This window comes from Rhea pennata, chromosome 15, assembly GCF_028389875.1.
Source record: "Rhea pennata isolate bPtePen1 chromosome 15, bPtePen1.pri, whole genome shotgun sequence".
Lineage (NCBI taxonomy): Eukaryota > Metazoa > Chordata > Aves > Rheiformes > Rheidae > Rhea > Rhea pennata.
The window spans coordinates 14,370,325-14,383,092 of record NC_084677.1 but is presented as its reverse complement, the minus strand read 5'-3'; the positions used below and the strand labels follow the sequence as shown (position 1 = coordinate 14,383,092).

At 40.9% G+C, this 12,768-nt stretch overlaps 1 protein-coding gene across 2 annotated transcripts in view; it reads left to right on the top strand.

Annotated features, from left to right (window-relative positions):
* The first annotated feature begins 479 nt into the window (after window positions 1-479).
* Window positions 480-12,768, top strand: part of MAD1L1 (mitotic arrest deficient 1 like 1) — a 362,358-nt gene continuing 350,069 nt past the window's right edge. Inside the window, exons 1-9 of one of the 2 annotated variants that reach the window (XM_062587950.1) lie at window positions 480-537; window positions 1,605-1,758; window positions 3,048-3,188; window positions 4,965-5,144; window positions 6,567-6,691; window positions 7,404-7,485; window positions 8,709-8,839; window positions 10,111-10,225; window positions 11,139-11,200. In XM_062587950.1, the coding sequence (XP_062443934.1) occupies window positions 1,609-1,758; window positions 3,048-3,188; window positions 4,965-5,144; window positions 6,567-6,691; window positions 7,404-7,485; window positions 8,709-8,839; window positions 10,111-10,225; window positions 11,139-11,200 (986 nt within the window). In that variant the 5' untranslated portion in view covers window positions 480-537; window positions 1,605-1,608. Of the gene's footprint in view, window positions 538-716; window positions 773-1,604; window positions 1,759-3,047; window positions 3,189-4,964; window positions 5,145-6,566; window positions 6,692-7,403; window positions 7,486-8,708; window positions 8,840-10,110; window positions 10,226-11,138; window positions 11,201-12,768 lie in introns of those variants that run through there. The other variant, XM_062587949.1, reaches the window with a different exon arrangement.

Below are 12,768 nucleotides of genomic sequence, written 5' to 3'. Positions count from 1 at the left end.
TTTTTTTTCACTGTAAGATGAGGTTGATACTTAAGTTTATGATCACAGTAGCCCCATTGGGTGAGCTTTCCCCGTTCTCTTTCAATTTGCCTTAGATCTCCATTTTACAGATACTTTAAAAGTGAGCAACTGAAATCTAAGAAACATATTGAGAACAGCTGAGTCTCCGGGGGGGGGGGGGGGCAAGCTCTGCAGCAGCTGGTCAGAATTAACGCTCTCATTAATCTTTTCCAGGATTTCGCTTTTTCGCTCTGCAAAACTAGTAGGAACGGGGGCTTGGAGAAAGGCGGGTGACAGGCCGAGGGCAGAGGGACGCGGCGGCCTTTCGGGGGGCAGCCCCGGGCGGCCGGTGCGGGCAGAGGGAGGGCGTGCTGGGGCACCCCGGGCGGACGTTACGGCAGGCGGCGCGCGTATTCGCGGCATTACGGCGGCGGCGGGCGCTCTTCTCGCGGGAGCTGCGCGCGCGGTCCCGTGAGATCTCGGCGGCGGCGCGAGGAGGGAGATCCAAGCCGCGGCGCGCGCCGCCGGCTGCGGCGGGTGAGTCCGGCCCGGCCCCCGCGCCGCGCCGCCCGCTCGGCCCGCGGCCGCCCCCGGCCCTCGGCGGCCGCCGGGGCTCCCCGGGGCGGCGGGCGGCGGCCCCGGCGCGCTGGCGTGCCGTTAACTTCCAGATCGTTTCCCCCGCTGCGAACGGCCTTGCTGCAGCCCCGTCGCCTTGGCCTCTCCGAGCGGGTCGGTGCCCGAAGTGCCGGCTTCGAGGAAGCCTCCTCGCCCGGTTCGTGCCCGGGCCGTGGCCAGGCGCTTCTCTCCTCCGCTCTGGCGGCGGCGCGGAGGCCCCGGCGCCGCGGGGCTCCTGGCTGCGCGGGGCGTGAAGCCTCGGAGGGGCCGCCCGGAGCCCCCCGAGAGGAGCTCGCGGCCTGCCTCGAGCTCCGGCCTCGACGAGCCTTGGGCCTTTTGATGGCGCTTCGAAGGAGTCGCAGAAGGCCCTGCGCGGAGCTGCGAGCTCGCTTACGAAAGCAGCCTGTGAACTTGGGAAGCCTCACTGGAAACTAGATTTCAAAGTGGTTTTAAACCAGAGTCGGGTTCATAGCTGCGTACGTGGAAAGACTGCTGCTAGCCTGGGTTTAGGTCTCTTCCCGCCCCGGGCCTTAAAGTGTGTCGAGGAAGAGTAGCAAGGGTTCAGTTGCTGTTGTGTGCTGTGGATCCCCTCTGGCACAATGTTAACTTGTACCCCAACTTTGTTCTGATCACATAGGAAGAGAGAACTGGGTCTTGTGTAACTTATGACACCTTTTATTTGTGTATTTCTGGGCTGAAATTCAGGGGAAAATGTGTTTGAATACAAGTGCATGATTTTCAGCGGAGAACCGAGAGGGAAGCGGTCTCTCCTCGTCAGCCTCAGCTGGGCAGTGTTCTCTGGTTCATGCGGATCCCAGCAGTAATCTGTGAATCTCAGCAGTGATTGACAGATTAGGTTTTTTATGCTGAAAATAGGAAGATCTTTGAATTCAGTGTTACCTAGGGCGATGTATCTTTTTTCACTAGAGCAGGCAGCAGACAGTAGATTGCTCTGAATGTTTTGCTGATAACTTTCTGTGTATTCGCAGAGCCATGGAAGACTTGGAAAATAATACCACTGTCTTCTCAACCCTGAGATCACTCAACAACTTCATTGCACAGCGTGTGGAGGGGGGGTCTGGGCTGGCTACGCCAGGCTCGTCTCAAAGCTCCTTGCAGATGCAGTACCAGCAGAGGGTGCAGGTGAGGTATCTGCTGTTTGCTCATACCTGCAGCATCACTTCAGTATGAGTTTAAACTCCTTTTGATTCTATACATTGAGATTGATTTCATTAATACCTGACCATTCTTTTTAAAATTGTTATTCCTGTATGCTCAGTATGCAAAACTTGCTTTGGGTGAACATTCTGGGATTTTTTTAATTTATTTTTTTAAGTGTTAACCTTAGTTAACTTAGTTTAGTGTTAACCTAAGTTTTCACAAGGCAGAAATACACATAAGGGAAGTCCTTTGAATTTCTGCCCCCCCAATTATTTCTGTATACCAGCTCAGAAAATTAAGTTGTAAGTTGCTTTCAGTCTGCTGAACCGAAGAGCTTAACAGGTATCTTTCCAGTAAGCTGTCTTGTTACCATTTTTTTCCTTCTTCTTTAAAGTTTCTTTGTCTTGACACACACAGGAGACCTCTACTTGTGCTTTGGCTTCGATGTGCTAAGCAATTCTGCTGTCTTGTTCTCTTCTGTTAAAATCCATGTGTTGTTGTGACTTTTCCCTATAGGCTACTTATCTGATTTTATTTTGCTTTGCATATGTACTACATGTGGTAGGATGACCTCTTGGATTTTAAGAACTCTATATTAGACTGAAATAGTTTCTGCATTCTATATCTTGATAAAATTTCTATTTAAATCTTTAAGCTTGGTTTTTTTCATGTAAATCTCCTTTGCATTCAGACTGCTGACAAACTTGTGCATTTTCTGTTTGTAGTACATCTTTGATTACAGAGCCTTCACTAGATATATAGTGAATGTATATTGCTTAGAAGTGAGGTGTTCTATTAATATTATCTGTGCTTTAAAATAGTTTAGTATGGAGCATTTAGTCATAAATACATTGAGCAGGTTGCAGAAAAACATGCTGTTTTGCTCAACAGTTAAATTTCATGGGGAAAATGATCTCTTCTTGGCTAGTTGCTGTTTTAATAAGACGTGGAGAACTTGTAGTTACCCTTCTAGGTAGAGAAGTATATTTTGTCCTATAGAAGGCCTCTAGAGGTTCAGTGAAGAACTTAAAATTCACTTGTTTCCAAATAACATTGATTTGATATGGGTTTCTGGGCATGTTGTTGTACTCCTGGCCTTAGCTTCCCAATCTGCAGCATGTGTGAGAAGACACAAATGAGGTGATGGTTTCCTTGTAATTTTGTGAAATACTGTGCAAGCATCAGCTGGATGGTACAGGGTGGAAGAGAACTGTGTTACTGCAGTGCTGTTAATAGTGTGTAATATCCCTCTTCCCATATGAATGGGCCAGTTGGAAGAACAAGCTGGGCAGATCCGTTCCAAATCTCAGCTCCTTCAGGTGGAACGAGAGAAGATGCAGATGGAGCTTAGCCACAAAAGAGCTCGCATTGAGCTAGAGAAGGCAGCTAATACTAATGCCAGAAACTATGAGGTAAGTGTGGCGGCTGTGGATGGTTTGATGTTGTAGGCCTTGATCAGAACATATGTAGTTCATCTACATTAGTGCTTTAGTTTGGATGAGGGGTGTGGTCTTGATCATGGGCTGTGCTTTGGTTTGCATTGTGCTGTGTCTCGTACTGTGTGTACTAGACTTCCAGATGAAATGAAACTGAAAAATGCGTTCCAGGAGCAAAGCTGGCGTTTTCTGCCTGCTAATGGACTTTCAGGGTTCAGGGCAAGACTTGAGCTCATCCGTAGTAAATACTCCTGTAATACATACTCTGTGTATGTCAAGTTCCCAGCACCAACTGTTTTGCTCTACGGTTCTGCTCATAGTGCATTGCATTACTTGTTTCGAACTGTCTGATGATTTGAGTAGATTCTATTAGTTTAGCACTGAAGCTGTCATGAGTAGCAATAACAAAAGGGGCTGTTACTTCTGGGAGAAACGAATATTTAAACCTTTTTCTCCCAGATGGATTTGAACTTCTACTGGCACAATTGCAAACATTTAGTTTGTGTGACTGTAATTAATTAGAATAACAGCAGTGCCAGTCATGCGCTGTCACACAAGAGAGCTTGCATTGATAAGACAGTGAACCCCACTCAGGGACTAATAACTTTTATTGCTTTCTAGTTTTATGCCCATATATATTCGTTTAACTATGTTACTGAAATAAGCAGTAGAGCTGTGGATTTTGCAGCATAATAAGGGTTTTATATGCAGTTGATTTCTATTATTTTAAAAAAGATTAAGAAATAAAAGATGACATATTTTTTATTTTTTTTAAAGAGTGCTGGGAGACATATTTAGTGTATAGTTGTGAAATACTGAGTCAGTGACTAAATTCCTCGTTCCATCTGGAGTCAGGTGATCTTGGGATTAAGCCAAGAAGAGTTCAAACCAGAGTCTAACTGAGCCAGTTGCAGAAACCCTTGAAATACAGGCACAAAAGGGAGCAGTATTAACTGAGCACCGTAGTAATTACCCTGCTCAGATTCTATATTTTATGAGTCATATGGATAAAAATTTTAGGAACTTCACATTGCTTTGCATAATCCTTGCTTACTATGTAAATCCGTGTCTTGATTTGCTTTGCTAATCAAAGCAATTTATTACATTCATTTTTTATTTTTTTTTAATAAAAATGCTAATCAATTTGTGGTAGGAATAAACTGAAATGGGATATGAGAGGTTGTCAGAGAGCAAAAATAGAGCAAATGTGACTGAAAAGCCTGGCCCCTTACAATGCTGGTTTTGTTGTATTCATTGATAGTACTATGTTTAAAATTGGCTTCTTCTCTGTTAAATAGGCTTGTACAAATACCAGAAATTACAAAGGGAAATTTGTCTTATTAAGCCAAGTATTGAGGTCTGAGATTCAGAAAGTAAATTTACTACGCAGGGGTCAGTTTTAAATTGGAGCACCAAGTGCTCCTTATTTGATCTGCTGTAAAATACGCAGTGGAGTCTGTGAATACGTATCTATATTCTAATATTAATGCTTTACTCTAAGAGACTCAGACTCTGCTAATTTGCCAGCTCCATTACCTTGGGTAATTCCCTTGGCACTGAGTTGCTGGCAGTGAGATTTTGCACTTTGCTAGTGTGAGGGTTAAAAAGCTATGGTCTAAGTGACGTTGTGTCATGGTGATGCTTCTGTGATTGCAGTAAAAAGGAGTAGAGACAGGGGAAGGAAAAGGGCCTCACTGTTGTGCTACTTTTTTCTTATGTCTCTTTGCATTATTATTTTTTTTTCTTTCTAAGCGAGAGGCTGACCGTAACCAGGAGCTGCTCACACGTATAAAGCAGTATCAGGAAAGGGAAATGGAAGCTGAAAATAAACTGAAAGAACAAATGGAGATGAACAAATCCTATAAAAAGAGTATGGAAACAATGAGCAAGAAGCTACAAGAGAAGGAGAGCAAATTAGCTGAAGCTAATGAAGTAAGAAAAGAGTAATTTTTTAATCCATTCATAGCTTCAGGTGACTCTGAGGATTTTGTGAATTGAAAATGGCTTCTTTTTACGCAAATTGGAATCACTGTGTTCATCTGGAGATTAATAAACCCTGATGATGACTAAGCTCTAAATTTCAGCAGTAAGCACACACATGTCTAGACAAAAAGAGCAGGCTGGAAGAGGTTGCTGTGTTAATTAACAAAGATTGCTTGGACAGGTTGATGTGGAGGAGGAGAGAGAAGTGCAAGGCAAGAGACAGGAAGTTGGGCTAGTGGCATTGAGTAAAGAATAGGGAAAATGATGGAGGAAATGGTAAGCTAAGAAGAAGGTGTGAAAATGGTCAAGGAAGTAGGGGGAACTGTAATGTGGATGAGACCAAAGTTGTATACAAGACAGTTCTGGAAGACATGCCTTAAATGCCTACCTATCCCATTGCATAATGAATGCTTGGATAATAACTTTGGTTTTTCTGGATGAACAGACCACGTTCTCAACCCTGGCTCTTTTCGGATACAAATACACTAGTTCAGCTTTGTTACAGTGGTAACCTCTTCTGTTTAATTTGATCTCCTGTACCAGCTGTGAATCAATAGCTACTAAGTCCTTAAGCCTTCGACCTGCTTAGATGTCACTGGAAACGTAATGTATTTGTGTGACAAAGCAGGTAAACATATTTAAAATATCAATTCTCTGTGACCGAAATAAGAGGACAGTGGCACTTGAGAGAAACTAAATGCATGTGAAATGCTTGCAGCAGCTCTATTTCTATGTTCTGTTTTATTTCCTATCCATCAATACCAGGATAAGAATGCTATGTATGTCTCTATCTAGAAAGCACCTTAGATAACTATAGTTAAGAAAGCTAAACATCTCAAAATATTCTCTCTGGTAAACAGAGCTGAGTAATGTCTGTTTGAACTAAACCTATGACTTGATCTTTAGATTTTAGGTATTTAGAACTAAATTCAAAAAACCACTGGCCTGTATTTTTAAGGAAGACGATGCTTATATTATTTGGTTGAGGAAGACCCAGGCATTTTCAGTTTTGAAACATAGAAAAAAATCTTAGTTGGATTGCTTGTGGGATAATTTTACTCTTTAATATATATTCTTATGTATCTAGCTTTAAAACTCTTTTTAAATCTCTTTGGATGCCAATTTGAGATCACCTGCTCAGTGGGTAATGGAAATGACAATTTAGGTGACAGATGAAAACATCTAAAAGACTTTTCTCTTGCCTTTGGAGGTAACTTTGCAGGTGTGAAGGTTTGAAAGATTGTGGGATTATTTCTAGATTCAATATTGTCCTCAGTTGGATTTGATATCAGTGCATCACTGTCCATAATGTTCAGCCTGGAGACTCACTTGCTCATGTGTTTATTATTTCTTTCTTTTTTGCTGATTCAGACAATCACTGTATTAAAAGGGAAAATATCTGAGCTGCAATGGAATATAATGAATCAAGAGATGCAGATGACAAGCCAAGACTCTCAGAAGCAAGAGCTGATGGAACAACTGGATGTTCAACACAAGTAAGCAGGGGATGAGTGACTGGGGGGGGAGGGGGAGGTGAGCAAAACTTCAGTCTTCTGCAGCTGCTGTCACTCAGAAAACTTTCAACAGCATTTGATTTCTGCTCTTCAAAGGTGTTCTTTGATCTGGATGTGCAGGTTATAACAGTTGTTTGAAACTAGCTCTGAGGAACAATTTAATTCCCCCTTTGTGGGGGGGGGGAGGAAAGACATCATTGTGAAATTTTTAAGTTGTCTTCATGCTAGAGAGTAATAGAAGGCAGGTGGGTGGAAAAGGCTAATCTGAATTTTATAGACTGAACAATACAAAAATATCAAGCCATAAATCATAGTTGAGGTAGTTGAAAGGCAAAATGAGTGTGTTCTTCCTTGCTTACTATATTCAACTCTTCATCTGCAATTTTGAATGCACTGCTTATTGCTTTGGTTTAAGTTAGGCTAATTTACTGTGGGAATATGTTTGTTGGTTTCAGAGTGAAGGTGGCTTGATTTAGAATGTTTCTGAAGGTGCATCTCCTTAATAAAAATAGAATTTTCTGCCTCTGAATTAGAGGAAGGTGGTATGAGTGGGAAACTGAGTCTGGGGCAATCTTCTCTAATGCTGCAGCAAACTTCATTAGCAGTGTTTTGACAATGTTTGTACTTCTGTATGTGGCTTGTTCCTAGTACATATTCCTGTGTGCTGAATATCTGTTGTGTCTACATCTTATAGAAAATGGCAAGAGGCTAATCAGCAAATCCAGACACTGCAAGCAAGCCAATCCCTGCTGTCAGAATATGAACAGAAGATTAAGGTAAGTAACTCTGGGGCCTGTACAGAGCTTTAATTTTTATTTTCTTCCACAAATGACCAGAATAGTGGCTTTTAAAAAGAAGTTACTATTATAGAAATAGATGATTAATTTGTCACAAAGAATCTGGTCTGGTGGCCAAGGAGAACTGAAGCTGGTTAAAATCAATTGGATGGACAAGGCTACCCATAATTAGCCTTTATGTGACACTCTTCATCTTTGTTTCAGTAGACTGGAAAAAAAAATCTACCTATGCTTTCTTTATGGAGAACTGATTTATATCCTAATACAGTTCTCTGGATGAATGCTCTGTTTGATCTCATGCCAGAGCCCAATGCATTAGTATTCTAAAGCATTTTTTTTTTCTTTTAAATCATGGAGGATGAATCTAGCAGCTACAGTTATGTTTCTGCTTCTTGGAAAGTACTGCCTCTGGAGTTGTGGTTAGCTCTCTTTCAAAGTGCAACTACTTGCAAAGCTTTTGTAACCACTGACTTGAATGTGAGTGTAGAGATAAATGTGTAGTTTGGTGGAAGTCTATCTTTTCTGTTTGCTTCTTATCTTTTTGGGAGAGAGAGATGTGGAGAGATACCCTGCTTTGAGCAGATGATAATAGTGGCACTGCCTGTGGTTGCCATAAAGTAAAGCTATGCTGAAAGGCAGTTTCACTGTATTCCTGCATTAGTCAGAGCTGTGGAAAGAAAAGATGGGGAATCAGGACTATTGCAGTAATTATGCTGCAGTAGAACTCTTAAGGAGATTTTTATTAGTTTTTTTTTTTTTTTTTTGGGGGGGGGGTAAAGATTACCGTAATGCTAAAAGGCATGGTTGTTTCTTCTCAGTTCTTCAAGGCTGTGTAAGTGCCCTTTTTCACATGTGTACAGTTTATAGAGAGACAGAGGACAGGAAAATCAGATTTGACTTAATTGAAAGAAGAAAATCTTTTAAAGGTTATCAGATTTCCCCTGCCACTTCCCCACCCCCTGAGAAACTAAGAGTAAACAGATGGGTGGAGAGAAGAGACCTGTCCAACTGTTACAAGAGTAACAAGTGTTTTTTATCCCTGCTTTGAGTGATGGACTGGAGCACACAAACTCCTGTGGTCCTTTCCAACTCAGTCATTGATTTAAGTTAAAAAAAAAAAAAAAAAAAAGTTCAACAGAGGTAGTTCTTACGAGTTCTGAGTTAATCATAGTAGTTCTCTTGTCATTTCTTGGGTTTTTCAGAATCTGGAACAGAAGTTTTCCCAGCAGGAACATGATGCTTTAATTGTCAAGAACATGAAAGCAGAACTGGCCCGCTTCCCCAAAATGGAGCGGGAATTGCGCCAGCTCCGGGAGGAGAATGTCTATTTCAGGTGAAAGAAGGGCTCAGTTGTTGAAGGCTGACTTCTCTTCTGTACCTTCTACAATTGCACTGTAAAACGTTCAGATCCTTGCATCTGGCTCGCATGGTTTGTAGTGTGGCATGTGATACTGCACTTCCATATTTAAACTTCTCTCTAAAGTTTCCTGTATCTTGTTTAAATACTGCATCTGAATTGACCAGTGTTGTGATGACTACTAGATCACAGGATTTGAGATCTGCATCATCTTCCTGATCGCAGTGAGAGCTTCACAGAATGAATTTGATTGTTTTGGAGAGTAATATCTATTTATTAGAAAAGATTCAGTGTTTAAAGATGGTGATGAACCCTTTCTATACAGGTTTGTGAAAGAAATCGCTGTAGAGAGAAGAAAACTGAACACTTCTGTAATAACATTTATTGTTATTGTTACCCCTACTTTAAAGCTTTGTTGTACTAGCATAATGTTTGGAAAATCTTTTGTTTAATTCTATAAAGTGCTCTGATACAGACCTCAGTAGAGCAGACTTTCTGCGTTTCTAAAATGGCAGTTAATTTGAAACATTCAGTTCCTATGTAATGTGAAATAATTTGGTTTAAAGATTTTTTTTTTCTTGTTTTAGAATAGGGAACTTTCCATCTTTAGGTGCATCTTTTTTAAGTAGCCTAAGTTATCTAAGAAAAAGCTGGTAGGCTCAGATACTTAATCTCTTTGTGCTTGAGGATGTTTCATTGTCATTTCAGCTTGTTTATCTTGGCTATTTTTCTCACACTCATTTTTATGCCCATGGTATCAACAGATTAAAGAAAAAAAAATCTCTAAAACAGCTTTATTTCATCCTCACACACCTCTGTTGAAGTAAATGAGAAGCAGCCTCCATACTTGCTCAGTCATTGCAGAGTAGTGTCTACTACTTGCTGCCCGCTTTCAGCATAACTGAAAATTGGAATTGGGAGTCTTTTGCTACCCATCTTGCTATTTTGACAGTCAGTAAGCAGATACAAAACTTCAGTTTGTTTGGATATGATTAGGACAGCACTTACAGTGGAAAAATGCAGTTCAGTAAAGCTGCTTGCTTTTTTCTTTCTTTCTTTCTTTCTTTTTTTTTTTTTTTTTTGTAGTAGTGGTTTTGAAATGAGAGTTTTAGAAGTGAGCTGAATGTTGTAATGTTTGTTCCATGTTTTATGCTTCTCTAGTAATTGTGTATGTACCTGGAAGTTGTGTTTGTGTGAGGGAATTGAATTGCGTGGCTTCTTAATGGTCATCTTGCTCTTCACCCTAGGGAAATGAAAGAAAACAATGGATTACTTAAAGAGGAGGTGGAAGGTCTGCAAAGGAAGCTGGAACGCTATGAGAAAATGCAAGAACAGCTAGTGACCCTAGAGTTGGAGAATGAGGTGAAGAACTGGGAACATTTGGTGGATGAGTAAACAGGAGTTTGCTTTGTTGCTTGTCCTGTCTTTTAGCCAATTACTGTTTTGTGTTAGTCATCTACTGTAATCAAGGGATTTGAACCAGGCATTTCCTAACCTTAAATGTCAACATGAGGGGAGTTATGGCAATGGGGGATAAAAACAAAAGGATATCTACTGTTCAGCCAAAATGAAAATTTTCTATGACGATCCATCCCGTCATCGTGTCGTCTTTTCCATGCTGTCTCTTTCATCTTGCTTCTCCTAGAAATACTTTAACAGTAAGCTCTTCCCAGATGTGATATTGCTGAACAGCTATATGGTAGGAACTTGGATATATCCTTGGATTGCGGCTCAAGCTAGCAGGGTCAGAATGTAGTCTTTAAAGAGTATAATCGTCTTGCTTCCATCCCACCCTGTAGCAAGCATGCACTGAGTTTAAGAGATCAACCTAAGCTCATAAACTTGTTCGCTTGTAGAACTGTAATGATGGCTGATCAATTTCTGATAATCTGATTTGGTATTGACTGAAACTAAAGAAGCTTTAAGAAGAACTGGAAGAGGGCAAGTGGGCACTTGAGCTGCTATAGAACTTACATTGGAAATACAATTTCCCCCCCTCGCCCCCTCCCACAGTCTGATCTGCCAGAGTCTAGTACAGCAGCGGAACAGAGGTAGGTCACGGGGCTGGATAATATATAGCACTGAAGTGGGTTCCGTATGCCACGGAGCTCTAGTGAATGGGAAAATGACTGTTTGTGAGAGCTGGAGAAAAGATAATGAAATCCACTGGAGAAAAAGGAAAGATGCAAAGTTTGAATGGAGAATAAAACTATACAGGAAAGGAGCTGTTAGAACAGTACTTCATCTCTAACTCTTCTTTTAATCTCCACCTTAGAAACTCCTCGGAAAATTAAAAAGCTGGGAGAAACTGGACCAGAGCACTGGCTTAAATATCAGGTATGTGCTCAGAGCTGAGAAGTTAACTCTTAACACCACTGTCTTTTCCCCTTAGTCATCCTGATACTTGAAGCTTATTGGTCATGCTGTCTTTGCTATCTCATCTTCCTGTGGAAGCTCTTCCAGTACTTTTTATTATGTGTGGAGAGAACCAAAAGATACATACTATTATAAAGTATCTTTGGGAACTGACAAATGTTTTTCACTAAGTCAGCTTGACCAACATCTGAGGGCTGGGTTCAGTTTTCAGTTCTTTGAATTCTTGCATATAGTCACATTCATCTTTAGGCAAAGATTCTGCTAGTATAATAAGTAAGCTTTGAAAATTTTAGGATGAATCCAGAGAAAAGAACATGTTACCTGTGCTAACCTATTGTAAGTGCAATGTATTTGAAATCTGGTTTGGAAATAAACCACCAGATCATGTTGTGACTTTTCTCCACCAAACAGTTAACTGAATTAACAACTGGTCTTTCCATTTCTACCATTAGATAAAGTAATAAACTTCTCAGTTCCTGATAAAGAGGAAGGAAAAAAGTTTAAAGCCAGCTAGTCTCTATACACTGCTACATAACAACTCCTCCTGACATTTGGAGCATTCAACCTTTTTAAGGTCTCTTATGTATGTGGTATAGTGAATGGCTAGAAGTGGTTTATGTCCTCCTGGTCACTTTTGTTCTACTGCAGAAGGTTCTATGTAGGTAGGATGCTTTTGTCATACATTTCAGCACTGGTTTATTTTCTCTAAATACCTACACTGTGATTATGCTAGAAGGAGAGCTGCTTCACTGTAAAGAGCTGCCTTGCTATGAACATCATTATACAAATCACCTTTAGTATTGGATCAAGGCCTGAGCTGCAACATGAACTGAAGAACCTTTTCTCAGTTGTTTGTTTTTTTGACTTGTGCCCCAAACCAGAAAAGGAGTTAGGTCTGTGCACTGCTGGGATATTTTTTTTGGAGACAGGAATGTTTGGATATATGCTTCCCGTTTGGGCACATTACTACTTCATGTACAAGACACTTACATTCAACAAAGGAAAGTCCCTTAATTTTCTCAGTGCTTTCTGTTTAATAGGGATAATAAACTTGTTTCTAGAGGCATGTAAGTAGATAGCACACTTGAGGCTCCATCTTCTGTTCAGGATACATGCACTTAGATGAATTTAGAGTTGTGCTAAATCTCCTGTGGCAGGGAATGGACAGAAATAGTAGAAATTCTTTTTGCTAAACTTGTCCTATCAGACAGTGGAGTAAAAGCTTTTCACTACCTCAGACTGTTAAAGTTTAATGAGGTAATTTCACAGTGGGAGAGAAATGGAACCAAGTGACTCTGCCTGTTGAAGTCTAACTCCTTCTTTTAAAATTGGAATATTCTCTGTAAAGTGTTAGGTTTTTGATTGGGCCATATTTTTTCGTGCTATTAATGATGCCGTCTTATACAGAAAAGGGAATTGCTCTTGAGGAAAAATCACCTTTTGCATGCAACTGTACCAAATGGAACTGGGTGATTCCTCTCTTACCCACCTCTCTGCTTGTTTTTCTTCTTTCCAGGCTTCTTACAGCA